This window comes from Mesocricetus auratus, unplaced genomic scaffold (genome assembly GCF_017639785.1).
Source record: "Mesocricetus auratus isolate SY011 unplaced genomic scaffold, BCM_Maur_2.0 Super-Scaffold_100676, whole genome shotgun sequence".
In the NCBI taxonomy this organism is placed as follows: Eukaryota; Metazoa; Chordata; class Mammalia; order Rodentia; family Cricetidae; genus Mesocricetus; species Mesocricetus auratus.
Window position 1 is genome coordinate 55,288,520 of NW_024429266.1, and position 19,683 is coordinate 55,308,202.

Here is a 19,683-nt window from a genome sequence, read left to right on the forward strand (position 1 = left end):
TTGGGGCTGGGAATGAGCCAGTGCCTACTGACTGGAAGCAAGAGATGAGGTGAGGGCTAGGGGCACTGTGGAGAGGGCACTGTGCAAGCAGCTTGGTCTTCTGAGGAGTCAATGCTGTAGTTTTCGGCAAATTCCTTTCATTTCCCAGCCTGCTTCCTCCTCAGGAACACAAGGGCCAGGACTAGATACTGTAGGTCTTAGCTGCTGGGGTAAGAGGGAGGAGGAGGAAGAGGAAAAAAAGGAGCACCGCCTTGTGATATGGACAGTGGTGATATTGAGAACCCGGTCACTCCTGTGAGCCTCAGGGTCCTCATCTGCAAAATGGGAATTGCCAAGAGCCTGAGAAGCGGTCTGAAAGAAAGACGAGAAAGAGATGTAACGACTCAGGGTACCGCCTGCAAAGTAACGTGTGTGCTGGAAGCCTGTGCCTTCCTGACGGTGCTGGACCGGTTTCCTGAAGAGAGTAGGTTTGGGGATTAGGGGAGGGGCCAAGCTGCCAACTGTTGGTGGTTGTGGGAGATCAGAGAGGGGCCTTCTGGAGTCCCGCAGGTGACCAGGACTCGTTGTCACCCACAGCGCTGCCGCATAGAGAAGGGAGGGAGAGAACACGAGAGGCCGCACCTCTGTACTGTCCCGAGGCTGAATTCATACATCACACCATTAGAGAAGCTCACGTTTTCTCAGCTTTTCTCACACAGAATCACTTCCTTTGTTTAGAGGAGGGGGTGGGGGAGGAGACGGAGGGCGACGAGGGAGGGGCCCGCTGCGGGTGCCGCCGCCGCCCCGGCCCCCTCCCCCTCCCGGTGTGCGGAGCCCGATTGTCACTCAGCTCCCGCTCCGGGGGCGACAAAGTCGCTGGCGCCAGAGTGGAGTCTAGGTTGGCTACCATCCCCCTGGACTTGACAGGCTAGCCTGGGTTCTCTTGGCATCTTCTGAAGGAGCAACTGCCCAAGGCGTTGAGATTTGGAGACACTTGGCTAGACAGTTCAGGTGGCCAGGAGCTCTGACAGCTTTGGTGTGACCTTGGGTAAGTCTGTGTTTCAATTCGTGCACCATGAATGTGCGAGAGCCGGGTGGATGAAATGACTGGAATGCCCCCCTTGGGGCAGTCGATGGGCAAGGATTCTGAGCTGGAGCGGGACCGGGCTACTGTTAAGAGTCGGGCACCAGTGGCGCCCCAGGTGGGTGGGCACAGGGCAGGCATGCGCGCACGCGGGGAATAGGAGCCTGTGGACCAGCCAGGTTCTGGGCTTAGTCCCTCAGATTCACGCCTGCCATCCAGTCCCAGGTACGAAACAAGGGCACTACCTCTTTAAAAGCGTCCGGGGCCGAGCCTCTGCCGCACCATGTGATTGCTTGAAAGGCCGGGCTGGGAGCGCAGCGGCGGGAGCCTGGAGAACGATGAGCCGGTGCGCGCACGGAGCCCAGAGCCCAGCCCTGCCCGGCGCGGCTCCGGAAAGCCGCCCCGGGAACTTAGGGCAACGCCTTTGAGACCCCCTACTGATTGACAGGCAGGATGGTGAGCTCCCGGCCTCCGGGTCCCTGGACACCTGTGGGCATTGTGGATGCATAGGGGATCATTGTGGAGTGAGTGTACTGGGAGCCACCTCACACCTGATACAAAAGCCAGTGGTGGAGTGAGTGTAGCTATTTTAAGTTGCTGAATGGAACCTCTGAGGACAAGGGGAGGGGACAGAGGTTAAGCAGATAGTGAGGCTGAGTGCCTGGCCAGCCTGAGCAGGCGCTGCATCTGCTAACTGGGGCACATCTTCGCAGGGCTGCCTATGTCCCCTCCTTCCCAGGCTGGCATCCCCACCGCAGGCTTCCTGACCACAGGTGCTGGCCTCGTGCCCCAGGGCGCTTGTCTGCTGATGTGCCCAGCTCCTGCCCACCATGTCGCCCTACATCTCGGCCTTCCAGGCTGCCTACATTGGCATCGAGGTGCTCATTGCCTTGGTCTCTGTGCCTGGAAACGTGCTGGTGATTTGGGCTGTGAAGGTAAACCAGGCACTTCGCGATGCCACCTTCTATTTCATCGTATCCCTGGCGGTAGCTGATGTGGCTGTTGGCGCCCTGGTCATCCCACTGGCCATCCTTATCAACATTGGGCCACAGACCTACTTCCACACCTGCCTCATGGTGGCCTGCCCTGTCCTCATCCTCACCCAGAGCTCCATCCTGGCTCTGCTGGCTATCGCTGTGGATCGTTACCTCCGAGTCAAGATCCCTCTCCGGTGAGTTCATAGCAGCCTAAGGTACCCTGTGAAACCCTATGTTGGGTGGCCTGGGGATGAGCTGGAGAAGATAAAAGTGTGCAAGCCCCGCAGTCAGCCAGGTATTTATTCTCTGGCTGTTGGATCCCAGCCCACACTTTGCCTTCCTGGGCTCTGTGTAGGGATGCTGTTCTGAGCTGCAGTTAGAGAAGCAGGAGGGGGCTGGGTGGCCAGAGAATTGCCATCCTGACAGTACCCATGACCTCAGTGCTGTAGCCTCTGCAGTCAGGGAGCCTGAGGCAGCAGGTGGGGCCTGGAATAGGGTTAGAGCATTTGGAGGGGTCTTTAATAGAGGGGACAGTCAGAGCCGGGAATGATCTGGATTCCGTAAGTCCTGGGGAGGAGGAGAGCAGAGCTCCAGGGGAAGGTTGAGGACATGCTAAGGGTGCCACACCAGGGCCAACAGTGCTGCTGCGGCTTGGATCAGAGCAGGCCGGCTTCCGGAAGACACTCTTTAGCTCACTTGTTCTGCAACTGTCTCTGTACCAGCCAGCCCCACCCTCCAGGCTGCCCTGCTAGTTGCCTCTGGCCAGCTCCGGGCATCTCTTTTGCAGGCAGGGAGAATGCCCAGTGGCTTCCTTTCCTGTTCTGGTTGTTGCCTGCAGGCCACACCAGAGGTGATTTTTCTAGGCAGCTCAGGGCAGGAGGCTTAATGGTGGCAGTCTTCGTCATGAGGGTGGGGTGGGGGCGGAGGTGGTGTCCATCTACCTTGAGGCTCTCTGCCCAGGCCTACCAGGCCATAATCTTGGCACCAGGCAGTGCCTGGGTCACCAAGTGCCAGCAAGTACCTGGGCACACCGCCAGCAACTGGCTGTGCTGGGACACTCTTCTGAGTGTGCTTCCCCCTCTTTGAATTCTTGTCACCAGTCTGTTCTCTAATGGTGAACCTTAGCCATCTCCAGCACCTGCCGTCCTGTGCAGCTTCCTAGATCCCATATCTGGGGCATGGGGCCTCTGGTCTCACTTGGCAGTTCGCCCGAGCCGGCCTAGGTACCCAGAGTTCTCGTCTTTGGTCACATTCATGCACGTTTAACTTTTCCCAGCCTCTTTTCACATCACATGTGTCCAGTGAGGGAGGTGGAGCCGGAACTGGAAGAGGGGAAGCGGGCTCAGAGGATCTCCCCAGCCAGGTGTGGAGAGCTCCATCCAACCACGTCCCCCTTCCGATTCCTGCGCTTAGAGCCTTGTTGTCAGCCTCTCACCCCCACCTCCAACCTCCCTCCCTCACAGCCAGGGAAGTTTCCCAGGGAAGGTGGGGTGCAGGCTGCTGCTTCTCAGGGAAGAAGGAAACAGTCCAGAAGCCACATAGGCTCAGCTTCCGAGGGCCTTTCACGCTGCTTTTAAACCCGGGTTGTTGCTGGCCTGCACCAGTCAAGCTAGTCTCAGTGCATTAGATGGGCTGGGCATCAGAGCCCTGCCATTACAACAGCGTGGCCACATTAGGAATGCACAGAGAGGGCCAGACAGAGAGAGGCTGCTCTAGAAAGTGGGCCTGCTGAGTGGGTGCCGATGCCTTGGTCCTGTCCTCATGCCACAAAGGTCATGGGCTTCAGAATGTGTCCTCCTTACCCTGTGGGCCTGGGGGATAGAAGTGGCCATGCTGGTAGGACTTGCAATTCCCCCAAGAGGCAGCTGCTGTTGCTTTGAAGATGGGGTGGTGGGAGAACAGTCCTCTGAGAGCTGAGAGTGGGCATGAGTGGAATGTAATACAGTCCTGGGCTTGGATGCCTTTACAAATGCCTAGCTGTGCCACCTTGGGAGAGCCACCTATTTAACCTCTTGAAACTTTAATTTCTTCATCTATAAAGGGGGACAGAAATAATAGTGTGGCTGCCTGGGGTTCCTGGAAGAATATATAGCAATTAGCATTATGCCTGACGTATTGTATGCAGGCTGTAAGTGAGAAGTTTAGCTTCATTATTAATATATGGCTTGAACTGGGGCTGGACAGGCAAGCTCTGTTTCCCCAACTCAAATATGTGTGCTCTGAAATGGACACATGCACAAAACCTTCCAAGAAGGTGTCAGAGAACTGTTAAGTTATATATACATGTTTTCCCTGCCCAGTGGACTGCCAGTGCCTCAAAGGCAATAGCCTGGGCAGGGATCACATCCTGTCTGTTTCTGTGATTGCCTAGAATGTCTAGCGACAATGTGTAGTCCTTGGCACTCTGTAAATGGTGATTAAAATGGCTGGATTTCCAGATCACCTGGGTGAGTCTCAAGCAGGCTTTTTAGGAGCCTAGCCTCTGTCTTTCTTGATGTGGCTACTGTCCCCCATTCTGCTTCAGGGCTCTGCCCACAGCTGTCCCCACTTGCTCAGCATCGTTCCTGGGAGTGCTCTGCCCTGCGAAGAGGAACCTTCTCTTAAGTTAAGGGCTAGCTTCTAAACAAAGCTCCTGGCCAAGATGTTGATTCCTCTGGGTCCAGGCCTGTCATTGCCCAGGTACCCTGCAGGAGGTACCGATGCTCTGACTCCTTCTGGGCAGCTGGAGTCAGTGGAATGCCAGGCTTTTGAACCCACAGGCACCTGGCTCCCTGTCCTGATATGCTAGACAAAGGTTGATGTGGCCCGGGGCCCCGAGAATGATGTCACTAAGTGTTGTGAAGGTGTGTCTAGATATCTGAATATAGGAGTCAGTCATAGAGCAAGGATTTGGTTGGTCAGTAAACCACGGGTTTTATTTCTTCCCACATAGCAGAAAGTTGAGAGAGAAAAGAGATTTATCTCATATAATGTGACCCATTTATGTTTTTTTTGAAGTTGAAATAAGTTGATTGTCAATAATTAGTTGTCTTTTACATGCCACATGCCATCCACCCATGATTCTGATTGAGAAGCTAGTCCCCTTACTCCTAGTTCCTGGGACTCTTTAATATTCATCCTCCCACCTCCTCACCCAGGGCTGTCTTGGTATGCTGTAATAAATTGGTCTGCTCTAGGGTCCTCCCTGTGAGAAGAGAAGATTGTCCTCAGCTAGATGGGTTGCAGTGAAGTGGACAGTGGCAGGGGCTTGGGCGTTAGACCCGAGTTGGAGCCTTGCTGTGTTACCAGATAACTGTGCAGCCTTGGGAGCCATTCAATCCTTCCAAACTTTTCTCTCTGCCATAAACACGGCTGGATCCAAGGTCACTGAGGTTCCCTTTGGCTCTAACTCCGTGGCTCTTCCTCCTCCTGGTTCCTGCCAATGCTGTCTTGGGATCCTGGGCAGGTTTTGTGTTGGGTTTTTCCACTCCTAGTGATTGATCATGTGGTAGCTACATTTTGCTTTGTGTGTATTTTGTCTCACTGACCGTGTGCAGCCTCTCAGCAGTGGAGGTTACTGCCAGCTCCATACTATAGTTCTTCAGATAAACTTGGGTCAGACGCTTGACAGGTTCAATAATTCTCCAAGCCGCTCACTGGTCAGGAGCAGAACCAGACACTTTTAACCTGTAAGCATGAACCCAAGGGCCGGTCTTGTAGGACACAGCCCCGGTTTCCCCAAGGCTGTTACCAGGTCCTTTTTACCCTCTTACTTTTGCCAGTGTTTGTAAACTCTGCTTGGCTCCCACTCGGCATCTCTCCTTCATGATAGTGGGCAGTTGAGTCCCTTGGAAGCCCTACTGCTGTCCGTGCTGGAGGTTTGCCTGGGAGGCTAGGAATGTTGGGTTGAGCTTGGGGAGGAAGAGAAATCTGCTGGATTAAGATGTGTTTGCTTTTGACCACTGACTCGGCAGCCCCTGATCTGCTCAGGGCTTTGTTCATGTATTTATTTGACAACTAAGATGTCTCATGCACTACCAACACCCCAGCAGCCATCTGTGACCTCTGCATCCTGGAACAGTTGCTTTGGGTCTCCATCTGTTTCCAGAAGAAGCAGGGTGTCTCCAGATGTGCCGTCTAAGGCATTAGTCATAGGCTAGAGGGCATCAGGCAAAAAAGCATCCAGAGGAAGCCGGGGAGAGGAAACCAAGGGCCAGGGAAGTGGGCTTGTTCTTGGTCACTGGTCTGGGAACTCCGTGCTCTTCCCGAATCAGACTCTTCTCAGTCTGGAAAAGAAAGTGCTGCTTCAGGAGTGGGTCAGAGGATGAGTGGTAGGCCACGGGGTGTGACGGAGACGGCTTTGTGCTTGAGTCTGGCAGCCTGCAGGGGCTCATGCTAGATGTGGCTGAACCGAGACGCATGGCTTTCCTTGAAGAGGTGTTAGGGTGTCTTTCAGGGGTAAAAGTGCCTCTTCTCCCACATTAGGATGGTGTGTGTGTGTGTGTGTGTGTGTGTGTGTGTGTGTGTGTGAACTTGTTCAGGTGTTGGCTTCCAGGAAGCAGGGGATGACTAAGGTGGCTTGTAGAGAAGCCCATCCACCCCGGGGCCCTGAGTGGAGCCTCAGGGACTGCGAGGAATGTAGAGAAGAACAAATTCACCAATACTTCTCCCACCTACGGAGGACGACTGTTAACATTTGGTGTTCCAGAAAATTTCTCCACACACATGCATATATATTTAGCTACATTATTTTTGCATATGGCAAGTATCTATCTATATATGGTTTTAAATCCTATTTTCTCACTTAACATTTCATTACAAACATTTCCACATGTCAACTGAAATTATTTTGTGAGGGCTTTTATGACAGCATAAGGTTGTATTATTATTCATCTTTTAGGTTTCAGCTAAAACAGCCTAAGCTCAGGGAATCCACCTCCCGCTCCTGCCATCCATGTTCACTTTGTCTGTTAGGTTCTCGGCCTGGATGTGTGCCTCGATCCATATTACTTCAGGCTCAGGGAGTCTTCTGTTTAAACTTCTCTCTGGGGTCTGGGTAAGCCCCGGAGCTCCCCCACACTCTGTTTACATACTAGGGATCTTCCGTGTCTGGCACAGAGTAGGTATGCTGTAACTTCTTTGGGATAAATTAACATTTGGGTAGCACATTTTATTTATCTGTTTTTAAGTAGGTGGTTACTTAGAGTACTACTTTATTATTATAATTATTTTTTAAAAACCGCTTCAAGGGCTGGGGAGATGATTCAGCTGGTAAGGGTCTTTGCTGCCGAGCCTGGTGACCTCAATTCAACCCCCGACCCCTCCCAAGTGTACATAGTTCAAGGAAAGAATGAACTCCTGAAAGTTGGTTTGTATTCTGACCTCCACACAGGTACCTTGAGTACCCCAGCACACACACACACACACACACACACACACACACACACACACACACACACACACACAAACACGCACGCACGCGCACACACACAAGCGCGGTGGGGGATATAATGAATGAATAATAAATATAAATAAATGAAAATACCAGAGAAGCACAAGTCAAAACACTTTACTGATCCACATTGTTTCAAGGGTCAGAGCCAAGGCCTAGGACCCTGAATCGAACCTCTTGTGCTAGCTTGCTTCTGTCTAGAAGTATTTTCATATGGGACTAAATATCTCCCAACTCCTCTCATCCTTCCTCCTCCACCCTTTCCTGTTTCACCCACACTGCCATTTTGCAGGAGGCGTCTGGTGTTCCTCATCCCATGCATTCTTCTGGGCTAGTGGTGCAGGACTGTGCAGACCCAGGAGCTATCCTTAGCATTCATTCTCTATTTCCCGATTTGCTTCTTTGCCTTTTACTGAGGAGAGTAGTCTCCAGAATGAAGGGCTTGGTGTGTGGTGTTTCTTGGTTGACCCTGTTGGGCAGGAGGGCGTAGACACAAGGGACAGAGCTGAGAGGAAGGAGACAGAGACACATACAGCTCCTTGGGCTGGGGATCACACCTTTAACTTGGGCCTCTTTACTACAGTCCAGAAAAGGTTACCGGCTGTTACAGAGCAGCGGCAGTGGGAATGGGAGAGGATGAGGTGGCAGGGATATGGGCCTTGTCATCCATCTCACCTTGCAAACACACAAGGAGTCGGGACAGCTAGAGAAGAATGCCCTTGTCCCCAGAGAATAAGACTGTGGTGACTTCTCTTGCCTGGCAGTGTTTACTGACAAGGTCAGAGACATGTAGGTTGGGGGCAGTGCTGGGCACTGGGTTGTGCTGCAGGGACTGAGATGTGCAGCTTGATCCCACTTTGCCTGGGGACTCTCAGCCACCATTGCAATTATAGCTTTCTATAGCCCAAGCTTGCCATGGAGAAACTCCTGACCTCCTCTGTTGGGAGCCCGGATGGCAGGTGACTGATGCCCAACAAGTCACAACTTGAGCTGACAGCCAGTCCCCATTCCGTAGTCATTTCTTCAGCCCAAGTCATGTGGAAAGTTACCCTTTGGGACTTCTTCCTGTCACTTGCCCTCAGAACTTGTCTGACATTTGAGAATCAAGGGACTGGTCATTCTCACTTGTCCTCATCCGGGACCCTAATATAGATAGATCTAGTCCAGTCATTCTCAACCTAATGCTGGGACCTTTAATACAGTTCCTCACGTTGTCGTGACCCCCAACCATAAGATTACTTTTGTTGCTAGTTTGTAGCTGTAATTTTGCTACTGTTATGAATCATAATGTAAATACATCTGTGCTTTCTGAGGGTCTTAGGTGATCCCTGTGAAAGGGTCATTCCACCCCCACTGATCTAGTGACTCATTCATCCATGTTCAACAAATGCTCATTCAACAAACGCTCATTGAGTGCTACATGTGTACCAGGTGATGCTACAGATACTTGGGTCCTTGCAGAGCTTGCTTACTTATGGACTGGAGGACAGAGGTCAAATCACAAACAGAAGGCTTAAATTATGTAGAGTGTTAAAAGGTAAAATGTGCTGTAGAAACAAGCCGGAACGAGTGAGATAGTGCAGGGTAGACCTAATGACTTCCTCTAGAAGATATCTTTGAGCCAAGGTCTGGCGGGGGGCACGTGCCACACAGACATCCGGAAGACACATAATGCAAGGGAAACAACCAGAACAAAGGCCCTGGGGTAGGAATGTACTTGAATGCATGTAGGCCTGTGTACTGAGGTGTGGTGATAATGGGGAGAGAGGAAAAGATAAGGAGCTGATCCTTGGCTTGCACACCTCTGGGAGACTTTTATTCTGAAGGCGATTGGAGCCATTTGGTGACTCTGAGCAGAGACAGGACATCATCTGGTTCCCAAGGCTCTCCCTCATGCTGAAAACGTGCTCTAGGACCAGGGGTGCAAACTGGAGACTGATCAGGGCCTGGCATGTTGGCTCAGGTGTGAATGAGGAGGCTCATTTCTGAACAGTAGCAGAGGGAGTGATGGCAAATGGCTGATTCTGAATGTGTGTTCTTAGATCTGTTGAAGTAGGAACTTTGTACAGTAAGTACACGTTGCAAGGATGCAGCTCAGTTAAGCTTTGTTACCTGTATTTTCTTAAATAGTCACCACTCAGATCAAAATTTAGAATATTCTCAGCACCGTAGAGGGTCCCTGTGCCTCTCCCAATCAGTACCCTCCCCAAAATAACCACCCTTCTGACTTTTTCCCCTTAGACTTTTTTGTTTGTTTGTCGTTGTTTTCTCTGTATTGTTTTGGAGGCTGTCCTGGAACTTGCTCTGTAGACCAGCCTGGCCTCGAACTCACAGACATCCCCCTGCCTCTGCCTCCTGAGTGCTGGGATTAAAGGCGTGTGCCACCAATGCCCTTAGACTTGTTTTGCTTGTTCTTGAACTTCTATAAACAGAAGCAAGCAGTACATACCCTTTTGTGCCTGGCTTCTGGAACCCAGAATGGTGACTGGGCTTCCGTTTGTTTCTGGGTGAACTTGTAGGTTCCCCTCCCCGCTTGCTCCTGATAGAACTCCACTTTATCAACATACTGTTATCTGCTGAGTTTCTGCGTAGGGTAAGAAAGAGCCAGTGGGTTTGCATATGGATTTGATAACTCCTTATCTCCCCCTTTCCCTTTATCACCACATCTCAATACACAGGCTTCCCTGTGGTGTCTAAATTCTTCAAGTACATTCCTACATCAGGGCCTTTGTTCTAGCTGTTTTCCTCGACTGCTGTGTCTTCCTGACGTCTGTGTGGTGTGTCTGCTCACCTCTGGAGCTTTGCTCAAAGATATCTTCTCAAGGAAGCCGTCTCGTCTACCTTGTAACCCTTCTCCCAGCCTCAGCCTAGCCACTTCACTGGTCCTGGCTGGTTTCTACAGCACATTTTACCTCTAACACTCTACATAAGCCTCCTGGTTGTGAATCTAGTTATAGAGTTAACGTGAGGAGGAATCAAAACAACACTTTTCATCCTAAGCCACTGGGAGGATGGAGTTGGTATCCTTCAGGGTGGACAAAGCTTCAAATGAGTCAGGTTTTAGAGGCAACAGGAGTTCACTCTTAAGCATGCCTGATGTGGCATGTCTGGACACCGAGAAGTTGGGAGGCAGAGGACACATCATAAGGAGACCAAAGAAGAGCCTAAAGGGAAGGAGAAAACAGAACCCCAAGTGAGGGTCCTGGAAGCCAGGTGTAGAGAGTATATCAAAGAGAGACGATTCGCTCTTCCGAATGCTGCTGAATGGTGTGCGAGGAGGCCCGAGCATCACCACTGGATATGGCTGGTTCAGCATGGGTGACCGGGACAAGAGCCATGCCAGTGGAGGGGGCAGATAGAGGGTCTGACTGCAGAAGGCCCCACAGAGAAGGCAGTGGAGTTGAAGGCTGCTGCTGGTACAGATTGCCGTCTGAGGGATTTGTTGCAAAGAAGGCAGAGTCATGGGGGCAGCAACAGTTAGAAGTGGGAACAGGGTATTTGCTTTGTCATTTCTGGAGACGGGGAGGTCAGTACGTCTGTGGCTGGTTAATGGTCCAGTGTTGAGTGATCTGCTGAGGGTGGAGCCATGTCTTTGGGAAGCAAGAAGGCTGGAGCTAGGGCAGAGTGAAGCTGGGGCGAGCTACTGTAACCCCCAGGGGCTCCTGCAGCCCAGGAACAGATGTTGGCAACCGACTTCTGTCCTTTTCTCAGGAAGTGGGAAGCAGGGAAATCAGCCAGGAGTGGGATGCAGGGGAGGTGTTAGAGCATGCAGCAAATGTGAAACAATTCTCTAGGAAATGGGGGATGCCTAGAATCCAGAAGTCTAGTCTCTGGGGGCGGCGTGAAGGACGGCCTGAAGCTCATGGTGATGAGTTTGAAGGTCCTCCAGTTTGGGCTATGAGTGTCACACACACAGGCACAGGCAAGAAGGAGGCAGAAAGTCCATCCTTCAGTGGCTCAGAAGTACCAGATTCATGATAAGTTGGGGATCTTATCATGGTCAGAGGTTGGTTCATGGTCAAGAGCTTGGGTTTTATTCTAAGTGCTTTATGAAACCTCTGAGTGATTTAAGCAGGGAATGGCATAATTCAAATTACATTTTTAAAGGGCAAGAAGTTCTTAACAGAATATTAGCAAATCCAATCTAGTGATAAGAGTCATATATCATCAGTGAATTTATTTTTTTATGTATTCAGAGAGTTGAGCATGTGAAAACCTCCACCAGGGTCATTATGCATTCACATAAGGTCAGTCTGCCTGGGGCATGTGGAGGACGGAGCAGGTTGGTGACTGGGAACTGGGAGACTGATTAAGACAGGGCTCGGGTAGAGGAGAGGAGGCCGTGAAGCAGGACAGAACCGGAAGGCTGCAGGCATGGAAGGGTTAACATCATTGGGACCACATTTAAAGGGATCAAGGCTACCTTTTGGCTTGTGCCTAGTGATATCAAGCTCTTGAGTGGGGCAGGGCTGTTGCTAGGGAGGAAGAGGAAGTTGGGGGGGGGTTCTTGTTTGTTCTTCCCATTTGTTCCCCCTCTTGTCTTAGGGATAGGGTCCTTCCACCCCAGTTAGCTTCCTGGGCCCCTCCAGCTGCTTCATCTGCCCTATTCCCACCTCATTTCTCAGGGGCCATTGCTTCCTCAGGCTGAGACCGGAGGAAGAGCAATAAAGACACATGGCTTGGCCTTCCCAAAGTCTCCAGATGCTCTCAGAGTAGGGGAGTTCTGCCCTTTGACAGGCTCCACTCAGAATGGGCATAGTGACTTCTGGGTATTAATTACTTCCTGCTCCAAATGTGTCCCCATTCTGAGGATACTGTCTTGGACAGTGTATCTCCAGAGATTTATTTCTTGCCTATGTTGCTGGGCATACACTGTGTTTAGGGTTGTGTTAACCATCGCTCAATGGTTGTCCCCTACCAGCCACAATCCTCTCACAGCTGCTAATGCAGCAGAAGATGGCCAGGTAGTAAGCAGAAAGCCCTTTGCTGGTGACAGAGAAGGCAGCATGCTGGAGTCCCGGGACTGGCATAGGGGCCCACTGTGTCCCAGCCCCCGGGGCCTGGGTAGCAGCCTTGCCACACAGAAACAATCTCTTTTGCCTCTTGGGTTTTGCAGAGTGGCCGGCAGGATTGGTGTGGGTACTGTCTGCTCCCAAAGACAGCTGGTTTCCCACACTCAGCTTTCCGCCCTGGGGGAGCAGGGCAGGGACTACAGCAGGGTGAGAACTGCTCAGCCCCTATCTATCCTCATGGAACCAAGGGCTCTGATGCAACCCCCTTCCTAGTCAGGCAGGGGCCATGGATCACCAGTCATTCTCCTGGGACCCTGGTACAGGAGAAGGAAAGTCCAAGGCAGTTCTCTCTTCCTCCTCCACCCCTCCCCCACACACCCCACCCTACCACACACACACACCACACACACCACACACATACCCCACTACACACACACACCACACCACACACACACCACACGCACCACACACATACCCCACCACCACACACACATACACAGACACACACACACACCCCACACACCACACACATACCCCACTACACACACACACCACACACACACACATACCCCACCACACACACACCACACACACACATACCCCACTACACACACACACCACTACACACACACACCACACCACACACACACACCACACACATACCCCCCCACACACACAGACACACACACACCCCACCCTACCACACACACAGACACACACACAGACACACACACCCCACCCTACCACACACACACACACCACACCACACACACACACACCCCACCACACACACACACCACACACACCCCACCACACAGACACACACACACACCACACACACACACACACCACACACACACACACCCCACTACACACACACACACCACACACACATACACTACACAGACACACACCCCACCACACAGACACACACACACCACACACCACCACACACACACATACACACCACACCACACACACACATCACACATCATACACAGACACCCCACCACACACACACCACATACACACACACAACACACACACCACAACACACACACACAACACATACACACACACCACACCACACCCCACCACACACACACAACACACCCCACCACACACACCCCCCACACACCACACACACACACCACACACCACACACACACACGCACCACATACACACACACACCACATACACACACATCACACCACACACACACCACACACACACCACACCACACACATACACACACCACACCACACCACACACACACACCACACATCATACACACACACCCTACCACACAGACACACACACCACAGACACACACACACAACACACACACCACACACACACACCACACACACACCACACCACACATACACACCACATACACACACACCACACCACACCACACCACACCACACACATACACCCCCTCACACACACACCACATACACACGCACACACACACACACACACAGACACACACACCACACCACATACGCACACACAGACACACACACCACACACACCACACACACCACACCACACACACACACATACACACACCACACACACACACCACATCACACACACACCACACCACACCCCACCACACACACACACCACACACACCACACACACACACACACACACACACACACACCACACACACACCACACACACCACACACATACCCCACTACACACACACACCACACCACACCACACACACACACCACACCACACCCCACCACACACACACACCACACACACCACACACACACACACCACACACACCACCACAACACCACACACACACACCACACACACACCACATCACACACACACACCACACCACACACACACACACACACACACACACACACACACACACACACACACACACCCCACACCTGTTTTCAGAGTCTGGGTCTCATGTGTCTCAGGCTGATCTGAAACTCACTGTGTAACTGAGAACGGCCTTGAAGGCCTCACCCTCCCGGCTTCACTTCCCGACAGTTGCGATTGCAGGCGTGTTCTCAATGACATCTTCCTCCCCTGCTTTACAGAGCTGCAGTAGTGTCACGAGGGGTCAAGAGGGGCAGTCTCTGTGGGCAGATAGGCCTGTGTGAGAAGCCAGCTTCAGACACTCAAGGATGTTTAGGGTGGTTAACGTTTCTGCCTTGTACAACAACAGGCTCGCCATGCTTCCTGTGAGGTGTAGGGATGACGCTCATACATAGTAGGGGCTCATACATAGTAGGGGCTCATACATAGTAGGGGCTCATACATAGTAGGGGCTCATACATAGTAGGGGCTCATACATAGTAGGGGCTCATACATAGTAGGGGCTCATACATAGTAGGCACCTGCAATGTGCATAGTAACCATTCTGCGATGTGAGTAGTAGGCACTCTACAATGGGGACTGTTACTCTTGTCAATATTCCAGAATTTATTTTTCTTGCTTCTTTCCTTCCCCCTTTTTTCTTCAATATTTTGAGACAGGGTCTCATATAACTCAATCCTCCTGCCTCAGCCTCCCATGTGCTGGGACTCTATATGCATGGCACCAAGCAGGCTAGAGTTACTTTTCTTTTCTTTTCTTTTTTTTTTTCTTTTTTTTGGTTTTTACGAGACAGGGTTTCTCTGTATTGTTTTGGAGGCTGTCGGTCCAGGCTGGCCTCGAACTCACAGAGATCCGCCTGCCTCTGCCTCCCGACTGCTGGGATTAAAGGCGTGCGCCACCATCGCCCGGCTAGAGTTACTTTTCATTGAACACTTGATGTTACCGCTGTGACACTCTGGGTTCAGGTAATGTCAGGGCTGCCTGTACTAGAAGGCAGGGTGTGGGTCATCCTACTGTCTTCCTCACAATGGCCAGCACCTGGAACACACCTGGCTGATGCTTAGTAGGTGATTTAATTCTTGTCTATAGTGTGTGGGAGTGAGAGAAGGCTCATTGGCAGGAGACCAGGAAGGAAAGTTTATTGGGGAGTGAGCAGCCAAGGCAGGAGACAGACAGACAGGCAGACAGACAGACAGACACACACACACACACACACACACACACACACACACACACACACACAGACCGTGCTCGCCTGCACAGGACAGAAGTTGCCTAAGGAAAATGCTCCTAAGAGAACAGAGTCAGGGTGCAGAGCAGTAGGTAGGCCCCCAGGCTTCCCTGCAAACGGCAGGATGAGAACCCTGGTCCCCGGGCTCTCAGCTCATCCCCACCTGTGTATGAAGCCAAGTGTGGTGACGTCTTCCACTTCTAGAATGTGAACAGTCCTTCCTGCACCATCCTCTCCAGGGCTTTGTCCTCCCGTGGGGAGCCAGCCTCTCGGGGAGCTGAAGCAAGGGTTCCCCTGGGAGCTGGCAGCTCTGCGAATTGTGTCTGGGCCAGAAACCATTCACTGTGTTTGGGGACTCACCATGTTCAGGAGACACCTGCCAGCATGGCTCTGTCCTCAGAGGACACACAAACAGCCACCCCCACATGATGGGCCGTGATAGAGAGCTCCCCGGTGACATCATGCTGATGGCTTACAGAGCAGCTGTGTGGGCCACAGGGACTGGTGACTGTCCAGGATTGAGGGGTGTGAAGGCATGAACCCTCCATTACCTCCACCAGCTTGCAGGTCAGAGAATGATGCTCTCAGCATCCAGACGGTTTGCTTTAAGTCCACTAGCTCACTTCTGGACCCACTCCGCACCTCAGTTCCTTATTCTCCAGGGTCCAGCCAGAGTCCAACCGAGGTATCCCATTCAAGCCTTCCCATTCTAGATGCTTCTCCTTTCTGTGGGGAGATCATTTACTTATCAAGTCATCAAGTGTTTTCTGATATCATTAGTCTTCAAGGGCACAGACCAGTAGTCTAGTGAGGATACTGGCAAGTGCCAGCTGGCACACCGCCAGGAGGCCTGAGTAACCTGGACCCCATCAACACGGGCCAGGCCACTCCCAGGCTGTCTTACCTGTGCCCTGGCTGACTGTCCTTGTCCCTCAGCCAGCCATTTTTAAGTTTTACTTGTAAAGATTTGTTTTATTTTTATTATATATATATGCATACACACACATACACACATATATATGTTTGCTGCATATATGTACGTGTACCATGTGTGTGCTGGTGCCCACTGAGGCCAGAAGGGGCATTGGATCCCCTGGATCTAGACTTACGGAAGGCTATGAGCTACCATGTGGATGCTAAGACGGAACGGGGTCCTCTGCAAGAGGACCTTAGGTGCCGAACCCTCTCTCCATCCCCACATTTTGTGCTGTTTACTATTCTTACATTGATATAACTGAGTTGTATAAGGCCATTTCCATGCAAGTGTGTAAGACACTTTGAGCATCTTCCTCCATTCCCCACTCCTGCCCCGTCCCTTTCTCCCCTTCCCCCCTCATTCGATCCCCTTGTTCTCCTATATGTGTTGTTGCTATTTTCATGTCATCTGTACATATATGATTATGTCTATAAAAATTTAAGAACCACTAATGAGAGAAAACATGTGGTTTGTTTTTCTGAGACTGACCTAATTCACATAATGTGATTATTTCCATTTGTCCCCATTTTCCTGAGAATGGTGTAACTTCATTTTTCTTTATTACTGAAAAAAAATTCACGTGTGTCACGTGTGTTAACTCCTGCATTGGTTCCAGGACTTAGAATTGTGAACAGTAGGAAAGTGTTGAAAATTACCGGCCATCAAAGAAATGCACATTGGAACTACATTAAGAGCCCATCACCTCTCAGTCTGCATGATACTGATCAGAAGGAAACAAATGACAACAAGCAGGAACCCTTCTACTCTGTTCCTGGGAATGTAAACTGGTCCGGCCACTATGGAAATCAGTATGGAGGTTCTTTTAAAAACTAAAAATAGAACTACAATACAACCCAGATATACCACTCCTGTGTCATTTACCCAAAAGATGCGGGTCAAGTGTCACAGAGATGTTTGCATATCCATGTTTATTGCAGAGCAACCCACAACAGCCAATCACTTCTTATCCACACTGAGGAGCCCATGGACTAAAGGAAGGGGTTTGGCCTCAAGATCACCTACAACTTATGAATATGCATGCTTGAACTTCCCACACCTACCCCATTTGTTTCAGTTTTGGGGGGTGAGGTGGATTGTGCCACGGCATGCCTGTGGAGGCCAGAGGAGAATTTGTGGAATTTTTTTTTCATTTTTTGGGGGGGTGTTTTTTCGAGACAGGGTTTCTCTGTGTAGTCCTGGCTGTCCTGGAACTCACTCTGTAGACCAGGCTGGCCTCGAACTCACAGAGATCCGCCTGCCTCTGCCTCCTGGGTGCTGGGATTAAAGGCGTGCACCACCAACGCCCATGGAGTTTGTGCGATTTTGTTCTCTCCTTCCACTATTTTGGTTCTAGGACTGAACTCAGGTCATCAGGCTTGGTGGCCAGTATCTATATCCACTCCGTTCTCTCTCTGGTTCCTTCCTACCCATTCTCGCACTCTGGGCATTGCTCTGACAGCAACAGCACCTCTCCATGAAGCTCCCTTTCTTCTGTGTTCCCAAGCTCCCCGTGCTCCCCCTTCACACAGCCCCTCTGAGATGCACTGGCCTGAGAGCCATTGGTGGTGTGTGAGGGGGTAGCAAGCCCATTCATCTATATGCACAGCACACGGCTTGGTGCCTGGCCTTTTTTTTTTTAATTTAGTGACTCACTGAATGCATGGTACCAGACCTAGGATTGCCAGGTCTTGTGTCAAACACCTTACATGACTGTCTTGTTTAAGAGCTTGTGTAGAGAGTATTATCCAGATAGTATTACATATCCCCATTTTCCCACATGGAAGCTGAGGCTTCTCAGTTCGACAAAGCTAAGGTCCACAGCTGCTACTGGATGAATGACAAATGAAAAGCCTTGAACTGAGCCTTGACTTGAACACTTACCCGTGGGTGATCTTAGGTAAATCACCCCTTCTTTGGGAGTCAGCGCCCACGTTTACAGAATGGACATCCTCCCCACCCCTATGGCAAAGAGCCTGGGAACTGGAAGGAAGAATGGCTTTACTGTTCAGTGGTGAGCTGGCTCTGGTGTGGAGGGGGTGGTGTTTCGATTCCCCTGGCTCATCTCTGGCTGATTCCTCGCCTGCAGGGCTTGATGGTCTGGTAGTGAGGGGCTAGATGAAGCAGATGCCTGGCTGGGGACATGAGAATGGAGCAGAGGACCTGCGAGACCTGCGAGACAGAAGAAGCTGGACTTGAGGGGAGGGGTGGTCGGAAGTGCTTGGTAGACAGCAGCTGCCGGGAGCACTTCCCTCTGGGGTGTTGTGTCCTGTCGTCGCTACCTGTTGGAGCTGTGGACAGCCCCAGACTCTGGCTCTATCTCAGCCAGCAGGCAGGCTGGGCACTCCCACTAAGTCCACTGACTAAGACCAAACTTAAGGAGATAGAGGCTCACTTGGGCGGAGGCCCCACCGAGGTTGCATGAGCAAGCTGGCACTGACTCTTGACCCCTGAGGACCTCACAGTTCTAGGCCTCTGTACGGGGTGCGTACAGCAGACTCTGTTACAGTGTGACTGGGGTCTGGCCCCAATCCACTGTCATGATTTGAATAAAAGCATGTTCAAGGGAAATACCAGTGACAATTAAAAACAGGGATCCCCCTGTTAGCTGGGGAGTTGGTTTCCCCAATATGCCCATCGTAGTGGGAGCTGCAGGTCTGAATGCCAGGAGGCATGGACTCTGGGTCTAGGCTGCCATCTGCCCACATGGACCTCACTCCTTTGGACCTACATCCTTTGCAGCAAATAGGACTAACTGAGCCTGCATCCAGTCTGACTCTTCAGGGCTTCTGCTGCAAGGACCAGTGCCTGAGGGTGCAGGGTCTGACAGAGGGAGTAATCTGTTACAGTACAGGCTTTGGACAAGCTGGTCTCCTGAGTACAGGCTTTGGACCAGCTGGTCTCCTGGCTGCCACTATTTGACCACTTCTCACGGCCTCCGTTTCCATAACTAGCAACTGGAAATTATATATACGTTATGGAACTGTGAGGAGGAACAGACATGAAGACAACTGTGTGATCCGATACCATCCTATGTCCTGTTGTTTGGTAGCAGAGAGGAGGCTGGGTGGATGGTGTGCGCGCATGTGCGCGCGCGCGTGCATGTCTTGTGGTTAGAGTGGACAGTGTGGCTGGAGGA

At 51.4% G+C, this 19,683-nt stretch overlaps 1 protein-coding gene across 7 annotated transcripts in view; it reads left to right on the plus strand.

Moving 5' to 3' along the window:
- Positions 1-801: 801 nt before the first annotated feature.
- The window catches only part of Adora1 (adenosine A1 receptor), a 38,363-nt gene continuing 19,481 nt past the window's right edge, over positions 802-19,683 (plus strand). Inside the window, exons 1-2 of one of the 7 annotated variants that reach the window (XM_013115893.3) lie at positions 802-1,027; positions 1,777-2,234. In XM_013115893.3, the coding sequence (XP_012971347.1) occupies positions 1,894-2,234 (341 nt within the window). In that variant the 5' untranslated portion in view covers positions 802-1,027; positions 1,777-1,893. The other 6 variants (XM_013115897.3, XM_040737275.1, XM_013115895.3 and 3 more) reach the window with 6 other exon arrangements.